The sequence below is a fragment of the Heliconius melpomene genome, chromosome 11, assembly GCF_056956725.1.
Source record: "Heliconius melpomene rosina isolate 202511_hmr_F chromosome 11, ASM5695672v1, whole genome shotgun sequence".
NCBI lineage: Eukaryota > Metazoa > Arthropoda > Insecta > Lepidoptera > Nymphalidae > Heliconius > Heliconius melpomene.
In genome coordinates, this window is record NC_140399.1 from 7,822,663 (window position 1) to 7,848,175 (window position 25,513).

Below are 25,513 nucleotides of genomic sequence, written 5' to 3' on the forward strand. Positions count from 1 at the left end.
ACTGGAGTATTGTTCCTCTTAATAAGATCTACAAAAAAGTTCGCGACGGCATATTCGTATTTTTTAAGAATAACGTGTAGTGATCATTTTTCTGTCTAAAATAATAATTTCAATATATTTTTTATTGTGAGGGATATTTTTCCATAATGGTATTAATCCTTATCCTTTAAAATACTTTATTAATTTTCTACGTTAAACGAAGATAAAATTTTCTTTTTACAATATTTCGAAATTGCGAATAGTTTTACAGAAAAACGCATTTAATTGTTGACACATTCCGCCGTTGACACATCAGCTGTATGTTACTCAAGTTTCACTTATCCCTTACTCTCAGCATATAAATAAGTATATTAGTTACGTTGGCCATTTAATGTAGACCAAAACTGTCTTTTACTGTTTTTCATTTTAATAAGTATTTTAGAAGTTGTTACAATATCAAAAAAATCCTTGCTGCGAAACGGCTCGCCACTCGCCATGCGTCCGCCGTGCCCGCTTGCCTTACACGCATCGGTGGTTCAGTGGCAGAATGCTCGCCTGCCACGCGGGCGGCCCGGGTTCGATTCCCGGCCCATGCATTCTATTTAATTTTCCTCACAGGCAGCCACGTCGTGCTTGCTTTTCATCAGGGACAGAATACCCCCTTCAGCATTAACCACAAGCTCGAAAAAAAAAACCCGGCTGCCTCTAAAGCAACGAAGATTTAGTTAGATGCGTTTGCAGGTATTGGATAATTGGAGTTGAATGTATTATTTAAGCGCGATATATTTGGTTTCACATTTTTTGTAGTAGTTATTAGTAGATTGGTTTTTGTTTATAATTTCTTCCGTTTAAAAATAGTCATTTAACTATCTAAAAATAGTCATTTAAATATATTTTAATAAGTACTTGAAAAGATTAGTAGCACAGATTTAAAATTACGGTACCTACTAAAAAATCCTTGCTGTGTAAAACAATTGGAAAATCCTTATTGAAACTACGAAAGTGCGGGTTGCATTAGGGTTTAATTAATTTTCACATTATCTTAAGTGCTTTGCAAACATAAATTACATGAATAATCCAGTAGTTAAAGCGGGCGAAGCCGCAAGAGGGTCGCTAGTATATATATATATAATATACTAGAAACACTGATTAAAGTTTTAAATTAACCTTGTATTATAACCAAAATAACATGTATCATTGCTTTCCTAATTAAATTTAAATATATAAAAAAAAGTATAACGTAAGTTTCTTTGTTACACTTTTACGCCAAAACTACTCAACCGATTATCATCAAACTTTGTACACTGCTTTCTTAGAAATATTAGGAAGGACATTGGATATTTTTTACTAAAACAAATATATGTATTTTTTAAAATAATTATTATCTTTTGGCTCTCCAGTTTTTAATAATTTTCATCATCACAGATCCTTAGTGTAGTTATCCTAAGGTGGACAAAGAATCTTGATATACAACTTCAATCTTCTTTGTGCATAAAAAGTGGTAAAGATTGGTGCGTGCTTTGTCTACGTTTATTAAGTGACCATCCACTGAAAGGAGCACTATTGCACTTCTCAAGAATTTAATCCTCTATCACGTAGAAGCTTTTACCTACGATTTCAAGCACACTAAAGTATATGTATTTTAATTTGTGAAATTTAATTATTATGACTGAAACTTAAAAAAAACTTTATTTTTCCATTTATTTTTGGTTATATCAATAACAATAAAATTGTCATAATTTTCAAAAAAAAATTTGTCAATTTTACATATTACTCAACAGAAGAATTTCGAGTTTCTTAACGATGCTTTAGATAGAGTATATATAGTTCTTATGTATTAATTTTTATAATATTGTTTAATATTTTTTCTAATTTATTTTTGATCTGATAACTTAAAAAAAAGATACGGCCCTTTATTTTATTTTAAAAAAAAAAAGTGCACTTCGACACTATAAAGGGTATCAATATTAATAAGGTACTTCCGGTAGACCTAGAACTATGAAATTTGGCATCTAGCATCCATAGGTAGGTACTAGTTCAGGAAAAAATCTGAAACTATATACGTTTGTGATTAAAAATCCTAAAAAAAATAATTACCTTAAAAGAATGACAAAATTTGGTATTAAAGCCGCTAGTTCAAATGAGATATCATATGCAGGAGGTTTGGCTAAGCTAAGCTTTTAATTCAAAAAAGCTTGAGAACTTCAATTTTTGTACGGAACCCGTTGGGCGATCGCGCTTGTCCGGTTTTTTAAAATTCCGTTTTGGGAATTGAGAGTACTTAATGTAGATCAATATTCAATACCTATCTACGTTATCGCTCATGGTAACACCACATCTCCATGAAAATACAATTACGATTTACATCACAAAGCACGTGTTGATGAGATATTTTTGAGGTTCAATGTTTTTGTGTAGAAACAAGGATTCGTCTTCTTTTCGAAGAGTTAAGTTTAAATTATTTTTCCTCAGTGGAACATACTTGCCTTATTTTTGTTAAGCTTCTTATTCAGCTTTTAATTATTTAAAATGTAATCTACTTGATAAATATTTTCTAATTTTTTTAAAAACATAAAAGTTTCAACGTATCGAGATTTGAAGCCGCGGCTACTGAAACCGTCCAAGCGCTCTAGCCACTAAGCCAAACTACCTCATCAAGCTGTGTCGAAATTATTTATATGCTTTTTAAAAATGATTTATGAAGTTAGCATCTCAAAACTGAAAAATGTCTTGTTTTTAACATAACTTTCATTCATCAATATAATTTCTATATTTTTAAAAAGTTTATATGAGTACCTACATGAATGTTTAGCAGACATAATAAAACACTATCATATTCTAGTCGCGGCTGCGTCAAAAGGGTCGTCAACAAAAATCAAATCCTCAAAAATAGCACATTTCGATTACACATTTGTTTTGAAAGCCAACAGATTCATATGACACAAAAATACCCTTATCACGGCGACCGTCCCTTGCTGTTGTCACACGAGGCCCGTCATCCAGATAGGTAGGATAAATAAACATGAGATTTCAGAACGTAGGATTTAATAATTTAGTTTTTTTTATAAATTATATCTATAAAAAACAAAAAAATAATAAATATTCTTGAGGCCAATGGAAAATAGTATTTCTTTGTAGTATGCAGGCGTCTATAATTTAGATTGTGAATGTGACTTACCTTACATTAGTCAAACAGATCAGCATCGATGTTAGGGTGAAAGAATTATTTTTATGAAAAGGACAAGGCATTAGAGCGTTCGGGTCACCTGATGGTAAGTGATCACCACCGCCCACGACCCCGTGCAACACCAGAGGAGTTACAGATGCGTTGCCAGCTTTTAAGGTGGAGGTGGACGCGCTTTTTAAAGGTACCGATGTTATATCGACCTGGAAACTCACATGTAAGGGTGTATTGAAGTCAGTTGTGTATGAGCACTGAGCTTACAGTGGATAATCCCAATCATTATATCAAATTTGATAAATTTCATATCCTCACTAAGGAAAACATCCTAGAATAAGACACGAGCCATTAAGAACTAAAAAAATATCCTCATTTCATTACAGAAGACGACTGGAAACACTCTTAAACTTGGGAACCACTCCTAAGAACTTTGATATCTCAAACCCCCTACATGAGAGGGCAAGGTACAATGAGATCATCTCTTTAGCTAGTATGGAAATGGCGTTTTAATAAAAAATGTTCAGCAAAATAAATATTTTTTGCAAATGAAAATGTATCTCTGGAATAACGGTCAGCTCCTGCATGTAGCAGGGTAGGCAAAGGTAGACCGAATTCTGGAGATTGCATGTTGAGTTTCGCAACCCAACGTCGAGCTCTGCCACCAGAGAGCCACGCTCAGGATTTTTTTTAATTTTTTTCATCTGGCTTCAATAAAAAAAATTGAAAGTATAATTTTTTGAAAGTACAATCATCGAACCACACATTTCTCAACCGACCGAAATATTTACAAGAATATTTAGATATTGACTTAAAATAACTTGAGAAGTATATGAGGATTTTAATAGCTGTTTAAATATCATAAAATATAATTATAATAAGCGCTTGTTTATATTTAAACAATGTCTTGGTTATCTAAATGTATCACGTTTAAACTAGCTTTAAAGATAAATAATATTAAACCATTAGTTTATCCAGTTTAATTAGTTTAAGATAACCTCTTCGACTATTTAAAGGACATTTTTCATGGTAAATAGTACCTACTACTGACATATTAAATCTGCAATGCTGATTAAAGTTGTTTTTATTAGACTACACTAGATGCTGTAGTGGCGCAACGGCACAAGGATGTGACTGTAACGCGACGGTTGGTGGGTTCGATCCCCACTCGAGGAAGTGAAATATTTATTTACGTTTATATTTCCATTTCTTCGCTCTGGTGTCGAGGCAAAGCGCGCCGTTGAGTTCTGCCACTCAACATGCAATGCCTCCAGAATTCCTCAGAAAGTGGGGAACGGAGTGTTTTAGCATTAGGTTCCCTCTGCCTACGCTGCTGTGTGCGGGATACAGCGTGAAGCTGATTTTTAAAGTTGTTTTTCAGAGGCCGGTCATGGCTCAGGGGCAAAGCTGTCCAGCACGACAGCTTCGATTTTCAGTCGAGGAAATGAAATATTAAATATTTTCATTTCTTCGCTCTGCTGTCAAGGCAGTGTGGCGTAGAGTTTCGTCACTTAACACTATGTTGCATTTTTCCATCTTTTTATTTTGTATTCTGATGTTATACTATACGCACTTGGTAGGCACATGTTCATGCTATAAATATAATTAGATTGTTTATAATATTACAAGTACGTATTAAATTTAACTATATAATTTATATTCAATTAATATAGACTTCGAGGCCAGTCGTGACTGTAAACTCGAAAGGTTGTGGGTTCGATTTTCACTCGAGCAAATAAAATTTAATATTTTCATTTTCTTTGCTTTGGAGCGAGGCGTTAAGTTGCCCCACTCCACACGCGACGCTTCCACAATTCGGCGGAAAAGGAGGGTGGAGTGTCCTAACACTAAGCTCCTTGCATACCAAGCTAAATGATACAGCTTGAAGCTGAAAAAATAATCTTCGAGTCACTTGATATATTGGATATAGAAATAAAAATAAATAAAAATATTTTTCTTGTAATTTTGTTAATTACTTTTTACATAACTTGTTTTAAGCAATTTACACAGCGTATTAACCAAATAATTAAGTATTTAAAAATAAATTAACGCCACAAGTGGAGAGAGACAGAAAAATACTCTTTTAAATGACTAAAGTCGTTAGCTTCTTTCGAAAATAAATATAGATATTTACATAAATATATTCATATATAATTACTGTAAGTTGACATATGTAGATTTGTAAGACAAAATAAGAAACGTTATTTCATGTCGTTCTTGTAAACATTTTTGTTTTATATATATTTTTTTATTTTTTTTCTGTCGCCAATTTTATTGAGAAAAATTATTAAAATTTATTGCACTGTTATTGGTCAGCGACGATGTGTTACATTAAAAAAATATATCTATGTAAAAGCCAAAAAAATAATATTATGTTAGGCCAAATCAAAATTATATATTTTTTACTTTAATTTCTCTACTTTATGGCTGCATCTGTTATTCCGCATCTAGCATAAGAGATAAAGAGTAATCCAGTGTCAAATCACTTACTTCTTCTTCTTCTTTGAGCATCTCATAGAATCAGTCTCACTGCGGCGCGAAGAACCTAATACTTAATAGGTACATATTTAAAAAAAAAAGGTTTAATTTGGAATTAACAAATACCAAGTGGAGAACATGCTACTTAGATACTAAGAATACTTGTCTACAACAATACTAAAGACGTCATCGTGAGCGTAAAAAATTAGCCAATTGTTTAATTTAAGACAAATATGGTGTTATTCTGTATTATTAATATAAAAGTTTGAGGATATTTTCAAAAAAAAATCAGAATAATATTGATTAAAAAAAATGCATTCGAATTGATGAACTCCTTTTCTTATCGAAGTCGGTTAAAAATGCAATATTAGAGGTCGTGGTGACGCAGCGGCACAATGGTGTGACTATTACGCATTACGTGTGTTCGATCCCCACTCTAAGAAGTGAAATATTTATTTACTCTAGTGTCGAGTCTCTACCCTCAACACGCAATGCCTCCAGAATTCGGCAGAAAGTGGGGAACGGAGTGTCTTATCACTAGGTTCCCTCTGCCTACCCTGCTGTGTGCGGGATACAGCGTGAAGCTGATTAAAAATGCAGTATTCGTACTACCTATAGTAAGGAGAAGTACATACATACAAGCTGGGTCCCAGCCGGTTCTGTTATTATTATTTTTTTGTTTTTATAGTACCACTAGCCACTAGGCCTATACAACAAGTCCGGTATACCTTAAGAGACATTATACAGAAGTGAAGGCGTGATTGCCCGCACGAATGAGACATGAGTTGCAATCCGACCGGCGAGCTGCGCGCGCGCATGTCTCGGTCATTGTTTACAAACAAACATTACGAATTGACCCTCGAGTTTTTATCATAGACGTTCACTAGTGCTGTTGTGAGGTTGCATTTTAACGTTTTACGGTGAGCTTTTTATTTTTTAATATTGTTAGATTTGTTTTTTTTTTGTTTAAACTATACTATAACCGGGATTTGTTTAGTTTTTTAAATTTCTAAATTTTTGTTATAATAATATTTTTATTTTATTTATAAAATATAATTTTTAGTTTAAATATAATGTTTTTAATCCTATTTATATTTTTGAAAATATATTTTTGAAAATTATATTACATGATTCTCTTTACAACTGTCATTTATCCTGTCATAAAATATTAATTCTTATAGGATTTTTTATAAAAAACGTATATTATTATTATTATAATTTAAATTTTAGTATTATAAATATACTATTTATATATTATCTACTATACTAAAATAAAAACATGAATACACTGTGTAAAGCGAACAAGCGTGAAGTGCTATTGATTACAAATTATAACAAGTTTATTTTTAAACTGAGCGTGTGTGATCCTTAGCTTTCTGTACAGGTCAGTGACTTAGTGTCGGCTTATAGATTTAATAAAGATTAAAAGAAATATCTTTCTCTTTTTTTTAGTTTCACGCTCTATCCCGCGTATAGCAGGATAGGCAAAGGATACCTAGTGTTAAGACATTACGTGTTGAATGGCGGAACTAAACACCGTGCTTTCCTTTGTTACGAGAAAATATTAATAAATCATAGTTCATTCCCCGAAATGGGATTCGAACCCACAACCGTTGTTTAGAGTCACACGCTTGTGCCACTAAGTCATGATGGCGTCTCGTCGAGCGGAATAAAGAGGATTACTTACTCTTTTTAAATAGTAACTTGAACGAATTATGTTGAAGTTACAAATGTCATTAATTTCGGTTTTGTATTATTTTAGTTCTTTGGAAATCTCTGATATTTTTTAAGGTTAATCTAAAAAATATAGAAAGCTTAAAAGAAATTATTTTGCGACTAATCTATGATATGGTTCATTTATATATGTATGTTAGGAACGTTAAAATAACACAAAACTCACATTTTGCTAAATTTTTAGAGGTAAAACTTTAGATAGCATTGTGGTTCTGACTTGAAGATTTATTGAAATAGTTTACGTAAAATTCTCTACCTCAGACGTGAAATTGTGGAATTTAATTTTGTGAAAACTTTTGTGTATGTTAGAGAATTTAGCTTTCTGGCCCTTAAGTTAAATTTTACATTCATTATAATCCCTACGAATATTTTCTCAAATTAATTTTCTAATTTTAGGTAAATAAAAAATCGGTTAAGTGCGAATTGGACTCACCTATCGAGACTTCCGCACCAATTTCAGGATTGTAGTACAATTTAGTAGAAAATCTTAATTTTACGGGCATACGCAATCATTTTGTATGAAATGTTGTACAAATATAAGTTCGTAATAATTTTATTTTTCTATGATATATGAGTACTTATCGATCTAAATTCCTGCTCACTGTCTTGTGTGCCCACCCCAGAATTTTTACTAACAAAAAAATTGTCCAGAAAAGTTTAAATAATAACGTTTGTACAAGAAAGTAAGCGATAAAAAAAATCTAGATATGCTCATTATTATGGTGTTATATTATAATTCTTTACAAGCACCTGCTGCTCCGTAGCTAAACGTTATTTATTTTAACGGAACACTAAAAAAATAATTTGCTTTAATTGAACAGTTGCTTTTAAAAATATTTTAAATAAAATTTCATATATATTTAGCTAATTTAAATGTAATTTACTTTTAATATATTTGATATTTCCAGCAGAGAAATTAAAATAACATGAGATATGTATTATTCTACGTAGAAATCGCGAAACGTAATAATTGTTAACGACGCAAAAGATAAAACTTGTTATAATATATTTTACTTAATAGTATTTAAACATTTCTTAAATAAATATTTGGCTAAAATACGTACATTTATTGCACACATTCTCGTCGGGCTTAGTTTATTTGAATAATTTAATTGTAATAAAATTTGAAATAAATAAGACACAAACTTATATCTTACCAGTTTATTATAGCATTATAGTGCTATGTTATGTTATGCAGTATGAAATATTATTATTTAATAATATTTGATTCCCCGAGTGGGGATCGAACCGACAACCATCTCGTCATAAGCCACACCCTTGAGCCCCTGCGCCACAGCGGCCTCGTATCAGCCGCTAGGTACAGGAAAATGCAATTGCCATAATAAATTTAACAATGAAACTAACTTTAGCTAACTTAAGTAAATGATCTCTATTTACAATTCAAGGTTATTCCGACTCAAATTCCTGATATTGCAATGTACGTATTTGCAATATAATAGATAATTATAATAAGAACATTTGTATTTGAGAATGCTTAAGCTAAAGATGATAAAAATTATAATATATATTTACATATTTACGCATGATCTTAGAAATATAGGTGGAGAGATTTTAAGACTTAAGACACTCTGTCGTCTGGCTTCCGCCCGAATAATTTTGTATATTTCATTATCAATACATATATTTTATATTTTATTACAAAAAATATTTCCTATTTATATCTACTTGATCGAATTCAAATTACTCTAGTGACCTTGTTCACACTCTAAAATAGAATAGATTTTTACTATTATACGATACAAGAAATATTACCACAAATTTACCTAAAATGTTACAATTGGCATTTATTTATACATTTTACGCATACAACTAGAAGAATAAAAAAATGCTACTAAAAATTTGAATGTAAATGTGAAAAGTCCCCCTGAAATGTGTGTTTGGGCACTTCAGCAGTTCTGGCCTGATTCAGTGGTTCCCAAACTTTGTTGATAACGAGCTCGTGCTAACTATGTGGTAATTTATCTGGATATCACCGCAATACAAGTTGGAAACTCGGGTGAAATACAAGTAATTAATGGTATACTGCCTTTTGTCTTCTTCATCTATGCTGGGACAGACACAATGGAGAATATTTGTACCCATACTTTTTTATTTATTTTCATAATATTATTCTATATGGTTTAAGTTATGGATATTCTGTAATATTATTTCCACATAAAAAAATTAATGTGATATTTAAATAAATTATTTATAATTCATAATTTAAGATTAATACAACATGTATAATTGCAAACTTTTTTAGTCGCTATACTTATTAAAGGCTGTATTTACGAAAGTCAATCGAGGTGTCCTCTACTTCTCTTATTTTATTATAAAAAAAGAATTAAAAAACAACCAAAACAAATGAAATTACGTATTTACTGAGACGTTCACACTTCTGAAGTTCACAAAAGAAATTTTGCTTATATTTTCAGCTTGACTTCAATATTTACAATTGCACTATCAAAGGCATTAACTATTTATTACTTATCTTGTTTATATAACTTTTACTATACTATGATAATTTTGTTAGTAACTGTAATCAATGAAATAAAAGTAAATATAGAAACAGCATTAAAATCGCTCCATTAATCACGTTTCTCAAGTTAATCACAATATTACTCTCAAACTCTCATATCGGTAATGTATGTTTGTATGTATGTGCTAATTAAAGGATTGTTTTATCATTTCAATATCAAAACAAACATAAATAATAGTTTATAGTTTATTTATCGAATACTACTAGAATTTAACTGATAAAAGAAACGTTAATTTCATCCTTAATTAACAGGCAACCATATGTTATAGTGTAGATAAAAGAATAAACTTTAATTTGGTATATAATTAAAATATGACAAAGGGCGTAAGTGTAAAATAGTTAACAATAAAACGAATTCGTTACACTTAGCAACCCTGTTGCGACTGACTGAGAGCTGGCAACTATTATTTTTTTCGATTCCTTTACATCATACTCTTTCAAATGATATTGGATAATTGGTACTCTAAATAAAAAATGTATCTACAATTTATTAATTTTAATAAATTTTAGGTTATTGCGGCAAAATTTCGTGAGGTAACCATAGCGTAGTCTATTCTACTACTCATATAATATAATTAATAAAAAAATTAGTTTATTAAAATCAAATACCTGCAGAATTTTGCACCCGGATCTTAGACTAGATTTAAAACTACAGTTAAAACATGACTTAGAAACGCCACTAAATAAATGCTAAGGTCGTGAAGTCTGCATAATATTTGAGCATAATTCTAAGTAAATTAATTAAAAACAGAATCATTTATTAACTCCTCTTTTTAGTTATTAAAATTCATAGTGAATTATAAAAAAGTAATTATCAATAATCAAGCAATATTGTAAACTAACAATAGAGCATAATTGCAATAAATGAAATTTCGGGCATAACACCACGAAGAAATGAAAAAAGAAGTGTCTCGGAACGGGAACGAAGAGTTAAGACACTAGGTTCCTAGGTTCCCGCCTACCCTGCTACGTACAGACAGCGTAAAACTATTACTATTATATTTATAATGAAGTAGGTGCCAGGTTTTAATATGCTTGACTGAATACGATAGCAAGCAGACGATGTATCTGGTTACACAAGACACTACATATGTACATAGACTTTTGCCACTAAGAATTCAATGTATATATAAAAAATAAATGTGAAGTTAATGGTGAAGCCAGTAAAAATAAGTTTTACCCAAAAAACCTGTACCAGTAGGTTTTTAGTGTTTATCCTGTACATTTAATACACAATTTGCGCAAAAATATTTGATTTGTATTAATTATTGCTGGTAACAATGTACTATGATAAAACTGATTCATTCATTGTAATATTTATTATTCCTCTTATAGAAACAATGTGGCTATTCGAAGAAATTAAAAATAAATAAAATAAGTATATTAAAATAAGCACATTTTTTTATTTAAATAAAAGTTGTTAATCCTATATCTTATACTAGTGGACCCGGACGCGGCTACGCCTGCTTGAACTATAAGAATATTTTCGCGTCGGTCGTACTGTGCCGCCCGTAGGCTAGGTAATTTGGAATCAGTGACATCTCCTTAATTATTTATTAGTATGTTATACAGTAAACTATAATTTCAATCTAGATAAAATGCTAAAAGTGACTATTACATTTATTTTCATAAGGATGAATATCAAAATGTCGCGGTAACGGTCGCGTAGCGACGCGACGGTTGTTATTAACATGGCAGAATAAATTGCATGTCAAATTAGAAAGTACTTTAAAATATATTAGTTTATATGTGTAATGTAATGTTATATAGCCTATAGCACTTCTGAAGAATGCAGCTTTCATACAAACCAAAAACAAAGTAAATCGGACCAGTAGATCCAGAGATCTTAGCGTTCAAACAAACAAACAAACAAACAAACAAACAAACTCTTCCGCTTTATTATATTAGTATAGATAGAAAACAAAGTCGCTTTTCGTGTCTGTCTGAACTTTATAACTCTTCTTCTTCTAAACCACCCAACGGATTTTTATGCGGTTTTCATCATTAGGTCGAGTATTTCTCAGGGAAGGTTTATGTATAGTTTATTATTTGTACATTCTTATGTAAATTAACATAAATACGATAAATGTGTATAAAGTCCTACCCGTTGAGACACTTTCGCGCATGCGCTGCTCTAATGGTAAGTACTACATGAAAAAAATGTACTGGAGTATTATTCCTCTTAATAAGATCTACAAAAAAGTCCGCGACAGCATATTTTTATCTTTTAAGGATAACGTGTAGTGATCATATTTCTGTCTAAAAATAATAATTTCAATATATTTTTTATTGTGAGGGATATTTTTCTATAATGGTATTAATCCTTATCCTTTAAAATACTTAATTAATTTTCTACGTTAAACGAAGATAAAATTTGCTTTTTACACTATTTCGAAATTGCGAATAGTTTTAGAGAAAAACGCATTTAATTGTTGACACATTCCGCCGTTGACACATCATCTGTGCCGACTCAAGTTTTACTTATCCCTTACTCTCAGCATATAAATAAGTATATTAGTTACGTTGGCCATTTAATGTAGATCAAAACTGTCTTTTACTGTTTTTTCATTTTAATAAGTACTTTAGAAATTGTTACAATATAAAAAAATCATTGCTGCGAAACGGGCCCCGCCACGTTTTGCTTATACAAGCGCGTCATGAGCAGTCATCGGTGGTTCAGTGGTAGAATGATCGCCTGCCACGCGGGCCCGAGTTCGATTCCCGGCCAATGCATTCTATTTAATTTTCCTCACAGGCAGCCACGTAGTGCTTGCTTTTCATCAGGGACAGAATACCCTCTTCAGCATTAACCACAAGCTCGAAAAAAAAACCCGCCCGCTATAGAGTCATAGCAACGAAGATTTAGATGCGTTTGCATGTATTGGATAATTGGAGTTGAATGTATTATTTCAGCGCGATATATTTGGTTTCATATTTTTTGTAGTAGTTGTTAGTAGGTAGGCTTTTGTTTATAATTTCTTCCGTTTAAAAATAGTCATTTAACTATCTAAAAATAGTCATTTAAATATATTTTAACTAGCGGACGCGCGCAGCTTCGCTTGCGTATTTAAGGGTGAATTCTAATAACCCATGAAACATGTGTTCAATGAAATATTTTTAAGAGTCTAAATTTCAAATTTTATAAAAATCGGTGGCGATTTAAAGATTTTTCCATACAAACTTTCAACCCCTTATTTGCACCCTTAGGGGAAGAATTCTAGAAAACCATGAAACATGTGTTCAATTAAATACTTTTAAGAGTCTGTATTTCGAATTTTATAAAAATTGGTGCCGCTTTAAAAAAAATTCTATACCAACTTTCAACCCCTTATTTGCACCCTTAGGGGGAGAATTCTAGAAAACGATGAAACACGTGTTCAATTAAATACTTTTAAAAATCTAAATTTCAAGTTTTATAAAAATCGGTGCCGATTTAATTTTTTTTCCATACAAACTTTGAACCCCTATTTCACCCCTTTAGGGTAAAAAATGTTCAAAATCCCTTCTTAGTGGATGTCCAGATTACGAAAGTAAACATCTGTCCAAATTCCAGGTTTCTACCATCAGCGGTTAAGGCTGTGCGTGCGTCTTACCTCAGTCAGTGAGGACAAGTCCTTTTATATATATAGATAACTAGCGGACGCGCGCAGCTTCGCTTGCGTATTTAAGGGTGAACTCTAATAACCCATGAAACATGTGTTCAATGAAATATTTTTAAGAGTCTAAATTTCAAATTTTATAAAAATCGGTGGTGATTTAAAGATTTTTCCATACAAACTTTCAACCCCTTATTTGCACCCTTAGGGGGTGAATTCTAGAAAACCATGAAACATGTGTTTAATTATATACGTTTAAGAGTCTGAATTTCAAATTTTATAAAAATTGGTGACGATTTAAAAAAAACCTATACAAACTTTCAACCCCTTATTTGCACCCTTAGGGGAAGAATTCTAGAAAACGATGAAACATGTGTTCAATTAAATACTTTTAAAAATCTAAATTTCAAATTTTATAAAAATCGGTGCCGATTTAAATGTTTTTCCATACAAACTTTGAACCCCTATTTCACCCCTTTAGGGTTAACATTTTTCAAAATCCCTTCTTAGTGGATGTCCAGATTACGAAAGTAAACTTTTGTCCAAATTTAACGTTTCTACGCACAGCGGTTACGCCTGTGCGTGCGTCTTACCTCAGTCAGTGAGGACAAGTCCTTTTATATATATAGATAAGTACTTGAAAAGATTAGTAGCACAGATTTAAAATTACGGTACCTACAAAAAAATCCTTGCCGAGTAAAATAATTGGAAAACACTTATTGAAACTACGAAAATGCGGGTTGCATTAGAGTTTAATTAATTTTCACATTATCTTAAGTGCTTTGCAAACATACATTATATGAATAATCCAGTAGTAAAAGCGGGCGAAGCCGCAAGGGGGTCGCTAGTATCTAATAAATAAATTAAAAAAAAAACAAAGAATAAAATCAAAATGGTGCTTGTTTTCAAAGAAAATTTGTTTTAACAACAATACACGACTAATAGGCATCATTATAGTTAATTATGTTATAAAACAAATATTAATTTTATATTTAATAAAACAGCAAATTTCGATATTATTAAGCAATAATTAAATTTGCTTATACTTTTATTTAATTAGGCCTATAGAATTACACAGAACTATACTAAAAATGTAGGTCGATGCACTCAATGAGGCTTGCAATACAATGTATATTATAATTGCAATTAATTAACTTGATATGTCATATGATAGCCTTTGTGACTATTATAACTTAATCAGTTATTGGATATCATTATGTTTTTTTAGCTTCGCGCTGCTAAGGTAGGCAGAGCGAACTTAGGAATAAGTTCCCTAATGTAAAGACACTCCGTTCCGTTTGAGACACTACCGTTCCCATTGAGACACTACCCTTCCTCAGTTTCCACCGAATTCTGGAGGCATATTTTCTGTGTATTATTTGTGACAGTAGAGTGCTGAGATATCTTTAAATTTTTAGTACACTTTTTTTCAACTTCAAGCTATATTCCGCGTATAGTAAGTAAGATAGGCACAGGGAATGTAGTGTTAAGACACTCCGTTCTTAACTTTCCGCCGAATACATGCACGGGATATTGAGTGGTGGAACTCAACGCTGCAATTAGTTAATATTTTTATTACTTTACGAGGGATCCCTCTAAAATTCATTAAAAAAAATCATTTCCCATAGAGGGAATCGAACCTACAACCGTGGCGTTTACCGTCACACGCTTGTGCCACTATGCCACGATGGTCTTAATCAATGTTTAACATATATTGAAATACATTTTTTATTAGAAAACCATATCAACAAAAACAGAATACGATTAGATAAAAAAATACGGTTCATATGTTTTTAGTGTTTAAAATACTTCTTTTATTTGATAACACGTTTTAATGTCGTACAACCAAACATTACTTTATTTGAATTATCACAAGTGACATGGTTTTTTGTTCATTTTTAAATGAAAATTTTATTGTATTTTTGGTATTATCTTGTGAAGCGTATATATTTAGTTTTTCGAAATAAAATGGCTAGTGATGCTCAAGAACAAGAGGTTTTAACATTTTCCTTTTTATTATAGGAAGAGATTATGAAAATTAATATTTTTTTCTTATATTCTTTTTTATTAATTAAATATTATTTTTTTGTTTAGGTTTTGTTAAGTGTTAGTGAAGTTAAAGATATGGCGCTGATAACAGAAAATATGGACCTAGAGAGGGAGTACTCTCCAAGCATGTGGTCAAGAAGGTTTTCTTCGGCGCAAGAAGTCCTACAATATCACGTGAACTTCGTAACGACAGGTAGGTTTTATTACTTGTCAAACTAATTTATAATTGATGTATTGAATTAAAATTGTGAATGCGGCGTTAAGTTTCGCCATTCAACGCGCCATGCATACAGAGTTGAACGCCATGAATTGTTTTAATGTGAACGGAGATTCTCTCTGCCTTCCCATCTATAAGCAGGCTTAAGCTGAAAAAAAAAAACAATTAAATAGACAGAACATTTTGTCAGTTATTTAGGGATTTAATTATTGAAATGTAATGAATATTTGCTAAAAAAACTAATATTAGTTTATATTATGTAAAAGAATGTGTTTTAAAATAAGCAATTACCTCTTGTGCGCAAATTCATATAGTTTACATATTACGATAACATTTTTAAACAAACTATTATCACCGAAAGTAACTTTACCTGAGTAAATAAATTATATGTAAGTCTCATTTGTATATTTTTTAATATAATTTATTTTCTTACTTATAAAAGTGAAAGAAAATGATAATTGTGTAAGATTAAGAAAAGCTATTTACATTTGTTGACTTTCCTTTCGTTACATACTCCTCGTAATATTTTGGAAAAAAACTTTATTATAAAGATCTTTCATTTGTCTCTTGAATTTGATTTTAGCGCAAGAGGGAAGAAATTGAAACTTGCCCCGAGTGGAGATCGGACCTGCAACCGTCGCGTTGCAATTATACGCTTGTGCCCCCGCGCCAAGGATTTTACGCCAACATTATAAAGGATTTTTTCATTAAAATGCTCTACAATTTTGTGTAGGTAATTGTTTAATAAAATTGTATTATTATTATTATAGCAAGCGAAATCGCAGTTAACAACGTGCCCCACAAATTAGAAATAGAATACGGATCAACCCCAGGACAGAAACTCGATATTTTGGGAACGGATCTTCCAGATGGTAAGTGTAATTAAACAAAATTTACTAAAACCCACATATAACGTACTCACTTTAAATATCAACTTTCTTTCTCGTCTTTTTAAATAATATTCCTTATATAATTACTCGTATAAGTAAATGATTCGTGGTAGTGGATTATTAGGACAAGGACTTGCTAGATTTGATATGCATTTGTTGCTATTATTATTATCACTTAAAGCCAGAGGTGGCGCAGGGCTGTGACGGCACACGGGATAGGTTGTGGGTTCGATTCCCAATCGAGAAAATAAAATCTGTTAACGAAGTAAAGCGCGGTGTTATGTTAAAGCCAATATGTTAAAGCCAATCAACATGCAATGGCTCTCTCCGGTCTCGGCGGAAATTGGGTAACAGAAGTGTCTTCATAGAAACGGAGTATCTTAACACTAAGTTTCTTTTCATCTGCATAACCTGCTATATGAGAGATACAGTGTGAATTTAAAAAAAATAACACTTGGAACGTCACTTGGCACATCACTTGGCATAAAGAAAGTGACCTAACTCAAAAAAAAACCTTATTTTGGTAAAAGCTAACAGTAAAAGCTTGTATATTCTAAAAGCATAAGGTTATTGCACGCAAACAAGGTCTCAAGTGACATAACGTTAAATGACACGTTATGTGTTATGTAAATTAATATAATCCTAATTATATTAATTTATGAATATTAAAGTATCACATTGTTATATTTCAAGGAACGAATATAATATTGAATGAATACATGCAAATATTTAATATATAAAGATTAAACAAGAATTACCTACGTACAAGATACGCGCGAAAAACATAACCCTTCCTTTGGAGTCGGGTAAAAAATATATTTACGCTTTTAATATTTTTTGAAAAAGTAATTTAGGATAGTATAAAAAGAGAAGGTGAACATGTTTATGTCTATGTTTTTTTGAAATTTTGATCTGTCTGTTTTGTCTGCTTGCCTATCTTCTGAACTACTGGGCTAGATGGATTTTCTTGTTGTGTTATAAGGCCTGGGCAGGATCTCGTGAATAGCATTTACAGTTTTAAAGTTGAAGATCTGGAACATCTGATGAGAAATCATAACACACCAGCTAAATTATAAGAAATAACGAAAAGCCGATATGCCAAAGCCAAAAATTTGGAACTTATGAATAATAACCATCTAATCTACAAAAAATAAAGAAAATGCGCTTTAGTTGAAGATGTTCAAGATGTTAGGAGTTTTACTGTATACTATAATAAAACGAAAAAAAGAAGCTTTCAATATCAATTGTCGAATGTAACGTCTCAAGGCCTAAAAGAATACCAACAAATGTTTTCAAGAAAACTTCTAAAAATAGTTAGAACTTGGAGTCCTACATGAATTTCTCCCATTTTAGTTATTTTGTTTACATGATAGCTATCTTGTTTAATATAAAAACGTTATCTTTTATTCAACTGTGTATTTACTTGAGCAATAGATAATATCGATATAGTTTACAAGACTAGATTAGAAGTTAATTTAGAGCGTGGCCCAAAAAGGATTTGTATTTTTGTATTTATTGGAATTTTGGAAATTCTCATTTAATATTTAATAAATTGTGTTGCTACAAGAAAAAATAGAAAAAGTAAAAAAAAACATTACATTCTTGTATCAATAATAATAGCATAGCATATGTAGGACGTACTTAGGTACTCTATTTTCTTATGTGTATATACATGTTAGACAATGCATATACTATACCGGCGGAAAGTTGGCAACGGAGTGTCTTAACACTATGTTCCCTCTGCCTACCCTGCTATGTGCGGGATACGGCGTGAAGCTTTAATTTAATTTATAGTATTTTCGTGTCATGACTTTAAATTCCACTCTATAAAAGTAGCATATATTATTAAATTTTGTGGTATGTTAAGGACGTATGAACATTCTGGAAACGATAAACAATTTTAGAATTCTCATAATAAAAAACAACATAATTATAAGATTATTCATAATATTATAATTTAGTAGGCATTTGTTATTCACGAAGCATCATTCTAATCAAATAATGTCGTGACATTAACAACTGCGCTATCTTTAATGTTACTAGTATGTATATTATAAGAATATTTTTTTATTTTAGATATACTATATGATATTTACTATATATATTTTGCTGCAAATATAGTATTATTATCAATAGTAACGGCAATTTATTTGTTATTTACTAGTATGTATATTATAGAAGTAATGTTTAATAGTATTTGTTTTATAACGAACGACAAAAGAAAACGCGGCTATGAACATTTCTGGTGACAGTCGGACAGACAGACACCGGAGTTTAAGTAATAGGACTTTGTGTACGAAATAATAAAAATAAAATGTTAATAGATTTTTGATATTGGTAAGTTATTTTTAACGCCGGAACAATGTCCCATAGGAAAATCGAAAACTTCACAGGTAAAATTGCTAGCGTTTAACTAGTCTTGAACATGTTAGGAATGTGTGTGTATGTAGATAATTATGTTTAATATCTTCTCCAATTGAGATAAGTGTAGGTGCAGGATGCTAGGCAGACTAATAGGATTTAGAGAAATGAACGTAAATTGCCCTACGAGCCACACTATACTCGACAATAAAAGACAATAAGACATTAAAAAGCCTGATCTGGTTATTACATTTAAAAAATACGCAAGTCGAAAAAAAAATCGAAACCGATTTAAATTTAACTGAAGGCCTTTTAATGTTTCAAAGGCCCGTATTTATGAACCGCTCTCAAGTCTGAGATCGATCATAAGATCATATCATTCATAGATCATTGACAAATAAAAACAACATCTCAAGATCGATCTCAGACTTGAGATTAGTTTATAAATACGAGCCTAAGTACGTACTAAATAAATTATACGCCGCTAACATAAGTAGACATTTATCATTTGAAGCCCTACATGTGATGGCCGCCCTTATCTCCATCCTCCATAAAGGTAAAATGCCTTAAATGTCACCAGCATTTACTTAAGTCTAGATTATTTTGTCCATTGATAAAACAGGTTATACTGGAGAAACAACGCATAATAATATTAATTATCATATAGAGTGGATTCCAACTTGTTTGTCCTAACAATACTAGTTGTGGCAGAAATATTAATAATTCATATAAAATTTACATTAATTATTCATAATTGGTGAAAGTATGACGCAATGAATATCATCAATGAGTCGGAATTAAATATAGAATAGATTATAGATACTTTATTACACAGAAAAAAAATACATAAATACAGATAACCAACAAAACAATATATTTTTATAATAATGGCAACAAAATTATCTAGTATTGCTTTTTTCCCATGATATATAAAACAAAAAAAATAAAAAAAATAAACAATTAATCTAAAAAAAAATTAACCAATATATTAAAAAAATATAGACACGAAAATTATCAATTTAGTGTTGTAATAACTAGAAATAACAAAAAAAAATATTTTCAATTGCGTACTTAAATAAAGTAAATAGGTATTTCTTATCATTATATTTATATTGTAGGTAATACAAAGTGACTGACATTTAATCCTCCAAAGCTGTAATACTGCATGCCTTTGCTATTTACGTAATACTTTTGTTAACACAACGATAAAAAATAAACTTATATGGCACAGTAAAGGCCAATATAAATTTAAATTGATATTATAATCAGCTTCACGCGGTATCCCGTAAATATATATATCCAGCGTAGGAAGAGAGTACCTAGTGTTAAGACACTAGGGCGCCCAGCTTTTCCTTGGTGTCAGAACGAAGAAATGAGAATAAGAAATATTTCATTTTCTCGAATGGGATTCGAATCCATAACCTGTCGCTTTTACAGTCACATTTTGTGCCACTGACTTCAAAATTTGATATTGAAGTGTACAAACGTCAATATCCCCCGAAATTTAATATTAAAACAAAACAGATTTTGTTATTTTATTTCAAAATTCTTATTGCAACTTATAAGAATGTAAATTTTAAATTTAATATAATACTTTACAGATTCACCAATTCTAGTCTACATACATGGAGGCTACTGGCAGGAGCTGTCCCGGGAAATTTCCAGATACCCAGCACAGCCTCTGCACAAGTTTAGAATTAAAACTATGGTGGTAGGCTACGACCTGTGCCCCACCGCTACGCTACCAGAAATTATCAACCAAATACAAAACGCTGCGAGATTCGTATTTGAATATGCTGAGAAAATGGGATCAAGGTAAATTATAAATAATAAAATTAAATTATAATTGGTAACGGAATAATTTTTATTTATTATTTTTGTATAATAGACGACAAGGTGGGTTTTCTAGGATGGATAATGAATTTTGAAATGGCGGACATTCTCATTTGTCATACGTTTAGTTGTTATCACGTACAGTCTGTATTTCACTTATCATTGGTTTTATCAATAGACTAACTGTATATAAGAAATTTAACTAAGAATTTGTTAAAGTAAATACTATCTTATATACTTGATTGTGTGTTATATTATTCAGATTATTATTATAATTTAAATAGGTACATCAACTACTTTTAAATCCGTTTCTTCATATTATTCATATATTACATCTCACATATGGACAAGGTGAACCTGATATTTATCAATATATTAGAAAACATATTACATACATTTACGGGTTTAAAATAATAATAAAAGTATGAATCGTTCATAATTCAACATGTTTCTGTTTCAATGACGGATATTAATACTTGTTATAAGCTACTTCGGGCTGCTAACTGATTTCTAAATTAATGGGGGAATTTAACTTTTTGGCATATGGCCACCAATTTGAACCCTGATAATTGAAATAAATCTAAATCTTTTTTCCTATTTAAATTATTTCTAAAAGTTTTACCATTTTTTGTTGTTAAAGCATAAAAACGATTTTTATTTTTATCATTTGATTAAATATTATAATAATTTATTTGTTTACTGTAACGAAATTTAGTATTGTAACAAAACAATATAAGCTAAAATACTTTATTTTTCGTGAATTGTTCATATGCAAGCTGGAAGAAAACATTATTCGATTACAAACGTAAATTTTTAGAATAATACTAGATACCATATTCGTTATGTATTCTAGTAAATCTTTACATTCATTCTTTTCAATATTAAAATTAATTAATTATTGTATCATATGCAAAATTCCATTCCCAAGAGGAAATGTAACAATATTCAAAACAAGGCTGATTGTATATTGTTAAACCATCTCTAGGGGGGTAACTTTATTTTTATTCTGTGCGTTATTCATTACTTGGTACTATTTAAGTAATTTTATAAATTATTTTAATTATTTAACAGAAATATTAATTTGAAAAAACGTCAAATAATAAAGTATTCTTTATAATATAGAAGATAATAAAAACTAAATAATGTAACAAATAAATCACTTTTGTAGAACAAGTATAATTTTAATTATTATACCTACATACATAGTATTAACTATTATTAAAATATTTAGTGCTTTTATTTTTAACTTTTGGGATGGAACGAAAATTTTTCAATTATGCGCAATCATATACCGTAACAATACAAGATATCTTTTGTTAAATTAACTTTCCGTTGCACAAAAGTCTTTTATAACGTTCATTATATTAAAAAAATAATGAAGTCATAGGAAATTACACATATTTTAATTAAAAACCAAAAGAAAAGCTGTAACATTAATCATTTTGTATTTATTCATTCCATTCCCCACTTTCTGTCGAATTCTGGAAGCATTGCGTGTTGAGTGGCAGAACTCGCTTTGCGTCAACACCAGAGCGAAGAAATGGAAATATAAACGTAAATAAATATTTCACTTCCTCGAGTGGGGATCGAACCCACAACCGTCGCGTCACAGTCACACCCTTGTGTCGCCGCGCCACTACGGCTACAAACGAACAAAAAACAAAAGAAAAACCAGGCAAACTAGTCAGTCAACTAGTCGATGATCTTGTTTGAGAATCCATTAATTAACAAGAAAGTAAGCTACGAGCCCATTGTAACCACAACTTATTTATTATTCTTCAATAGATTAATTGTAATTAAAAAATAATTGGAACGCTATTGGTGATGTAATTTTTGAAGGTTATCTTTATTATTGTTATTTACGATATTGTCATTGTAATTGTATCTCGTGTCATTGAATTACACAATTATAGTTATTTCAAAGTTAAACGTTTCACTTTGTAGCGTTTTATTGAAAGAGAAATTATTTAATTATGTTAAGGAAACCAGGCCAGGCCAACTTTGAGGCCAGTCGTGGCGCAGAGGCGCGAGCGTGTGACGACCGGTTGTGGGTTCGATGCTTACTCGAGGAAATGAAATATTTAATGTTTTCCTTTCTTGGCTCTGGTGTAAACGTAAAGCTGGGCGTTCAGCCACTCAACAGGCAACTCTAGACTAGTTCTGCCTACTCTGCCATAAGAGGAATACAGCATGAAGCTGATGGAACAGACCATATAATTTAAATAAAAGGAGTGGAATAAAAATATTAAAAATAATGATGAAAAGCATTTTTTCTGCATACCAGTTACTAGTTGGTATCTTGCTTATAATGAAAAATATTTCTCTTTACAGAGGCGTTTATTTTGCTGGTCACTCCGCCGGAGCCCATCTGGTGGCAAAATTGTTGTCCAATTCGGATTTCCTAGATAACACACCAGGATCATACCGTCTTCAGGGTGCATTTTTGATATCGGGCGTATTTGATTTGCGTGAATTAATACACACGTCCGTAAATATCGCGGTACAGGTGCCTCGAGAGTGGGCAGTGCCTCTCTCTCCGCAATTTGACTGCTTCACTCATCTTCAAGCGAGGAGAGTCCGCGTTTATATCTTGGCAGGACAAAACGACAGTCCCACATTCAAAAAACAATCTAGAGAGTTCTACGAGTTGCTTTACAACACTTGTTTAGCGCAGACCATGTATTTAGAAATAAAGGATAATATGGACCATTTCGATATTGTCGAGTGTTTCGCGAACGATGATAACTATTTGAAAAATCTTCTTGTATACGATGTAAGAAAACATTTGTAATTGTTTTAATAGAAAATATTTATATGTTTTTTGTGGTTGTTATTAATGATAGTTAAAATTTAAATCTCGAATAATAAGTTACATTTTAATGTTTATTTTACTTTGCTGGTGCATTCGAAGATGTCCCGTCACGTCACGTCACGTCACTGCCAATGGATATAATGTCTATTTGAATGTGTACATGTAGATTTATATCAGTTAAACGCTAATTTACATCTCTGAGTGCGGCTATTAGATATATCAATTGACGGTAAATCAAATTATTTATTTAAATGTCCAATAAATTATTGTCTTTAACATCCATTGCATTCTATTTTCATATAAAATGTCCGATAAAAAATCACATTACTCATATTTGCTATCTGAAAACACACATAGCACTTAACCTACTTGTCCTGAAATTGTTGAAATATCTAAAGTACATATATTTCTTGCCTTGCTGAATAAAATGAAAGATTTTAGAAATAGTTCAATTTTGTATAAAAAAATATGTATATAATATTAGAAACATAATGTTAGAAACGTTAGATTGTCTGTTTTTTTTATCAATTTTAAGTAGAACTTTTAACTGAAATAATTGATAAGCCATAAGCTTTCGACAAGAGGTCAACTTATCTATTAATGCGAGAGTAATAAAAAAATAAATATTAAATTTATAAGGCAGTTGACAAAAGTCACAAGCATGTTACAGGTTCAGTTCCGATGAATAAATATTTGTATTCTATATACATAAAATATTTGCTATAAAAAATTTCTTTTTAAATATTAATAAGAAATTTCATTCTGACGTCATTCCTATGCTAAGCTATACATAAATGTGAAATATGGTCGATTTTAATATCCATTTTATTCTTTATTCTATTGTAAGCGTATGACGTAAAATATAAATAAATAAATATATATAGTGACATTTATGTATTAATGTTTTACGTCAATGAAAAAATCCATATTATAATTGTAAATACGTAAAATTTATTTCATCATTTATCATTGTAAACATTGGCCAATTAGACAACTGTCTATATTAAGAAATTATGAATGTGTGAAAGGGAAATATTCTTATGAAGTTAAAAAAAAAGGTTCACGCGCAACAGCTAACGGAACCTAGTGTTCAGACACTATGCTCCTTATTTTCCGCCAAATCCTTGAGACATTACGTGATAAGTGACGGAACTTAACGCCGCGCTTTGCCTCGACACGATAGCGAAGAAATTTAAATAAATATTTTATTTACTCCAGTGGGGAACGAACCCACGACTGGCCTCTTCTATTGTTATTGAACTTTATAGAAAGACAATATATTTAATTGTTTAATTACTTATTTATAGTAAGTATATAGTTATATAACGTATTACACTAAATTTTAAGGCATTTTGTATTGTATAATATTGAATTTTTCGTTGAATTATATTAATAATTGAATGCAAGTGTTTGTTGCAATTGAAAATGTTTTATAGAATTATTTATTTCAAATTATATTTTAAAAAGCATTTCAAGATCTTATAATTTATCCGTATATAAATATTTGAAGAAAAGACTATATATAATATATTTGCAATAATGCATAACTTTTAATGAAAATTAATAAATATTAAGTACAATGTTAAATTGTTTTTCTTATTTACCACAATAAACGCTAGCTCTAACAATTTCTCTTCTTATATTTAAACGTTTAGTACAATTCAAATTCAAATTCAAAATATTCTTTATTCAAATAAACTATAAAAGCACTTTTGAATCGTCGAATGAACATATGAACAAAAAGCTACCACCGGTTCGGAAGGCAGTTCTGCTGAGAAGAGCCGGCAAGAAACTCAACAGTTGCTCTTTTCAAAGTCAATGTTATATTTTACTATTACATTAGCTGG

At 30.8% G+C, this 25,513-nt stretch overlaps 1 protein-coding gene across 2 annotated transcripts; it reads left to right on the plus strand.

Annotated features, from left to right (window-relative positions):
- The first annotated feature begins 6,400 nt into the window (after nucleotides 1–6,400).
- Nucleotides 6,401–25,253, plus strand: KFase (kynurenine formamidase). 2 transcript variants are annotated; one of them, XM_085192475.1, is made up of 5 exons: nucleotides 6,401–6,555; nucleotides 15,599–15,746; nucleotides 16,541–16,642; nucleotides 20,623–20,836; nucleotides 23,186–25,253. In XM_085192475.1, the coding sequence occupies exons 2-5, from the start codon at nucleotides 15,629–15,631 to the stop codon at nucleotides 23,643–23,645; spliced, it is 894 nt and encodes a 297-aa protein (XP_085048601.1). In that variant the 5' UTR covers nucleotides 6,401–6,555; nucleotides 15,599–15,628; the 3' UTR covers nucleotides 23,646–25,253. The 2 variants fall into 2 exon arrangements, with proteins under 2 accessions (XP_085048601.1, XP_085048600.1); XM_085192474.1 differs by lacking the exon at nucleotides 6,401–6,555 and adding an exon at nucleotides 15,385–15,499.
- The last annotated feature ends 260 nt before the right edge of the window (nucleotides 25,254–25,513 follow it).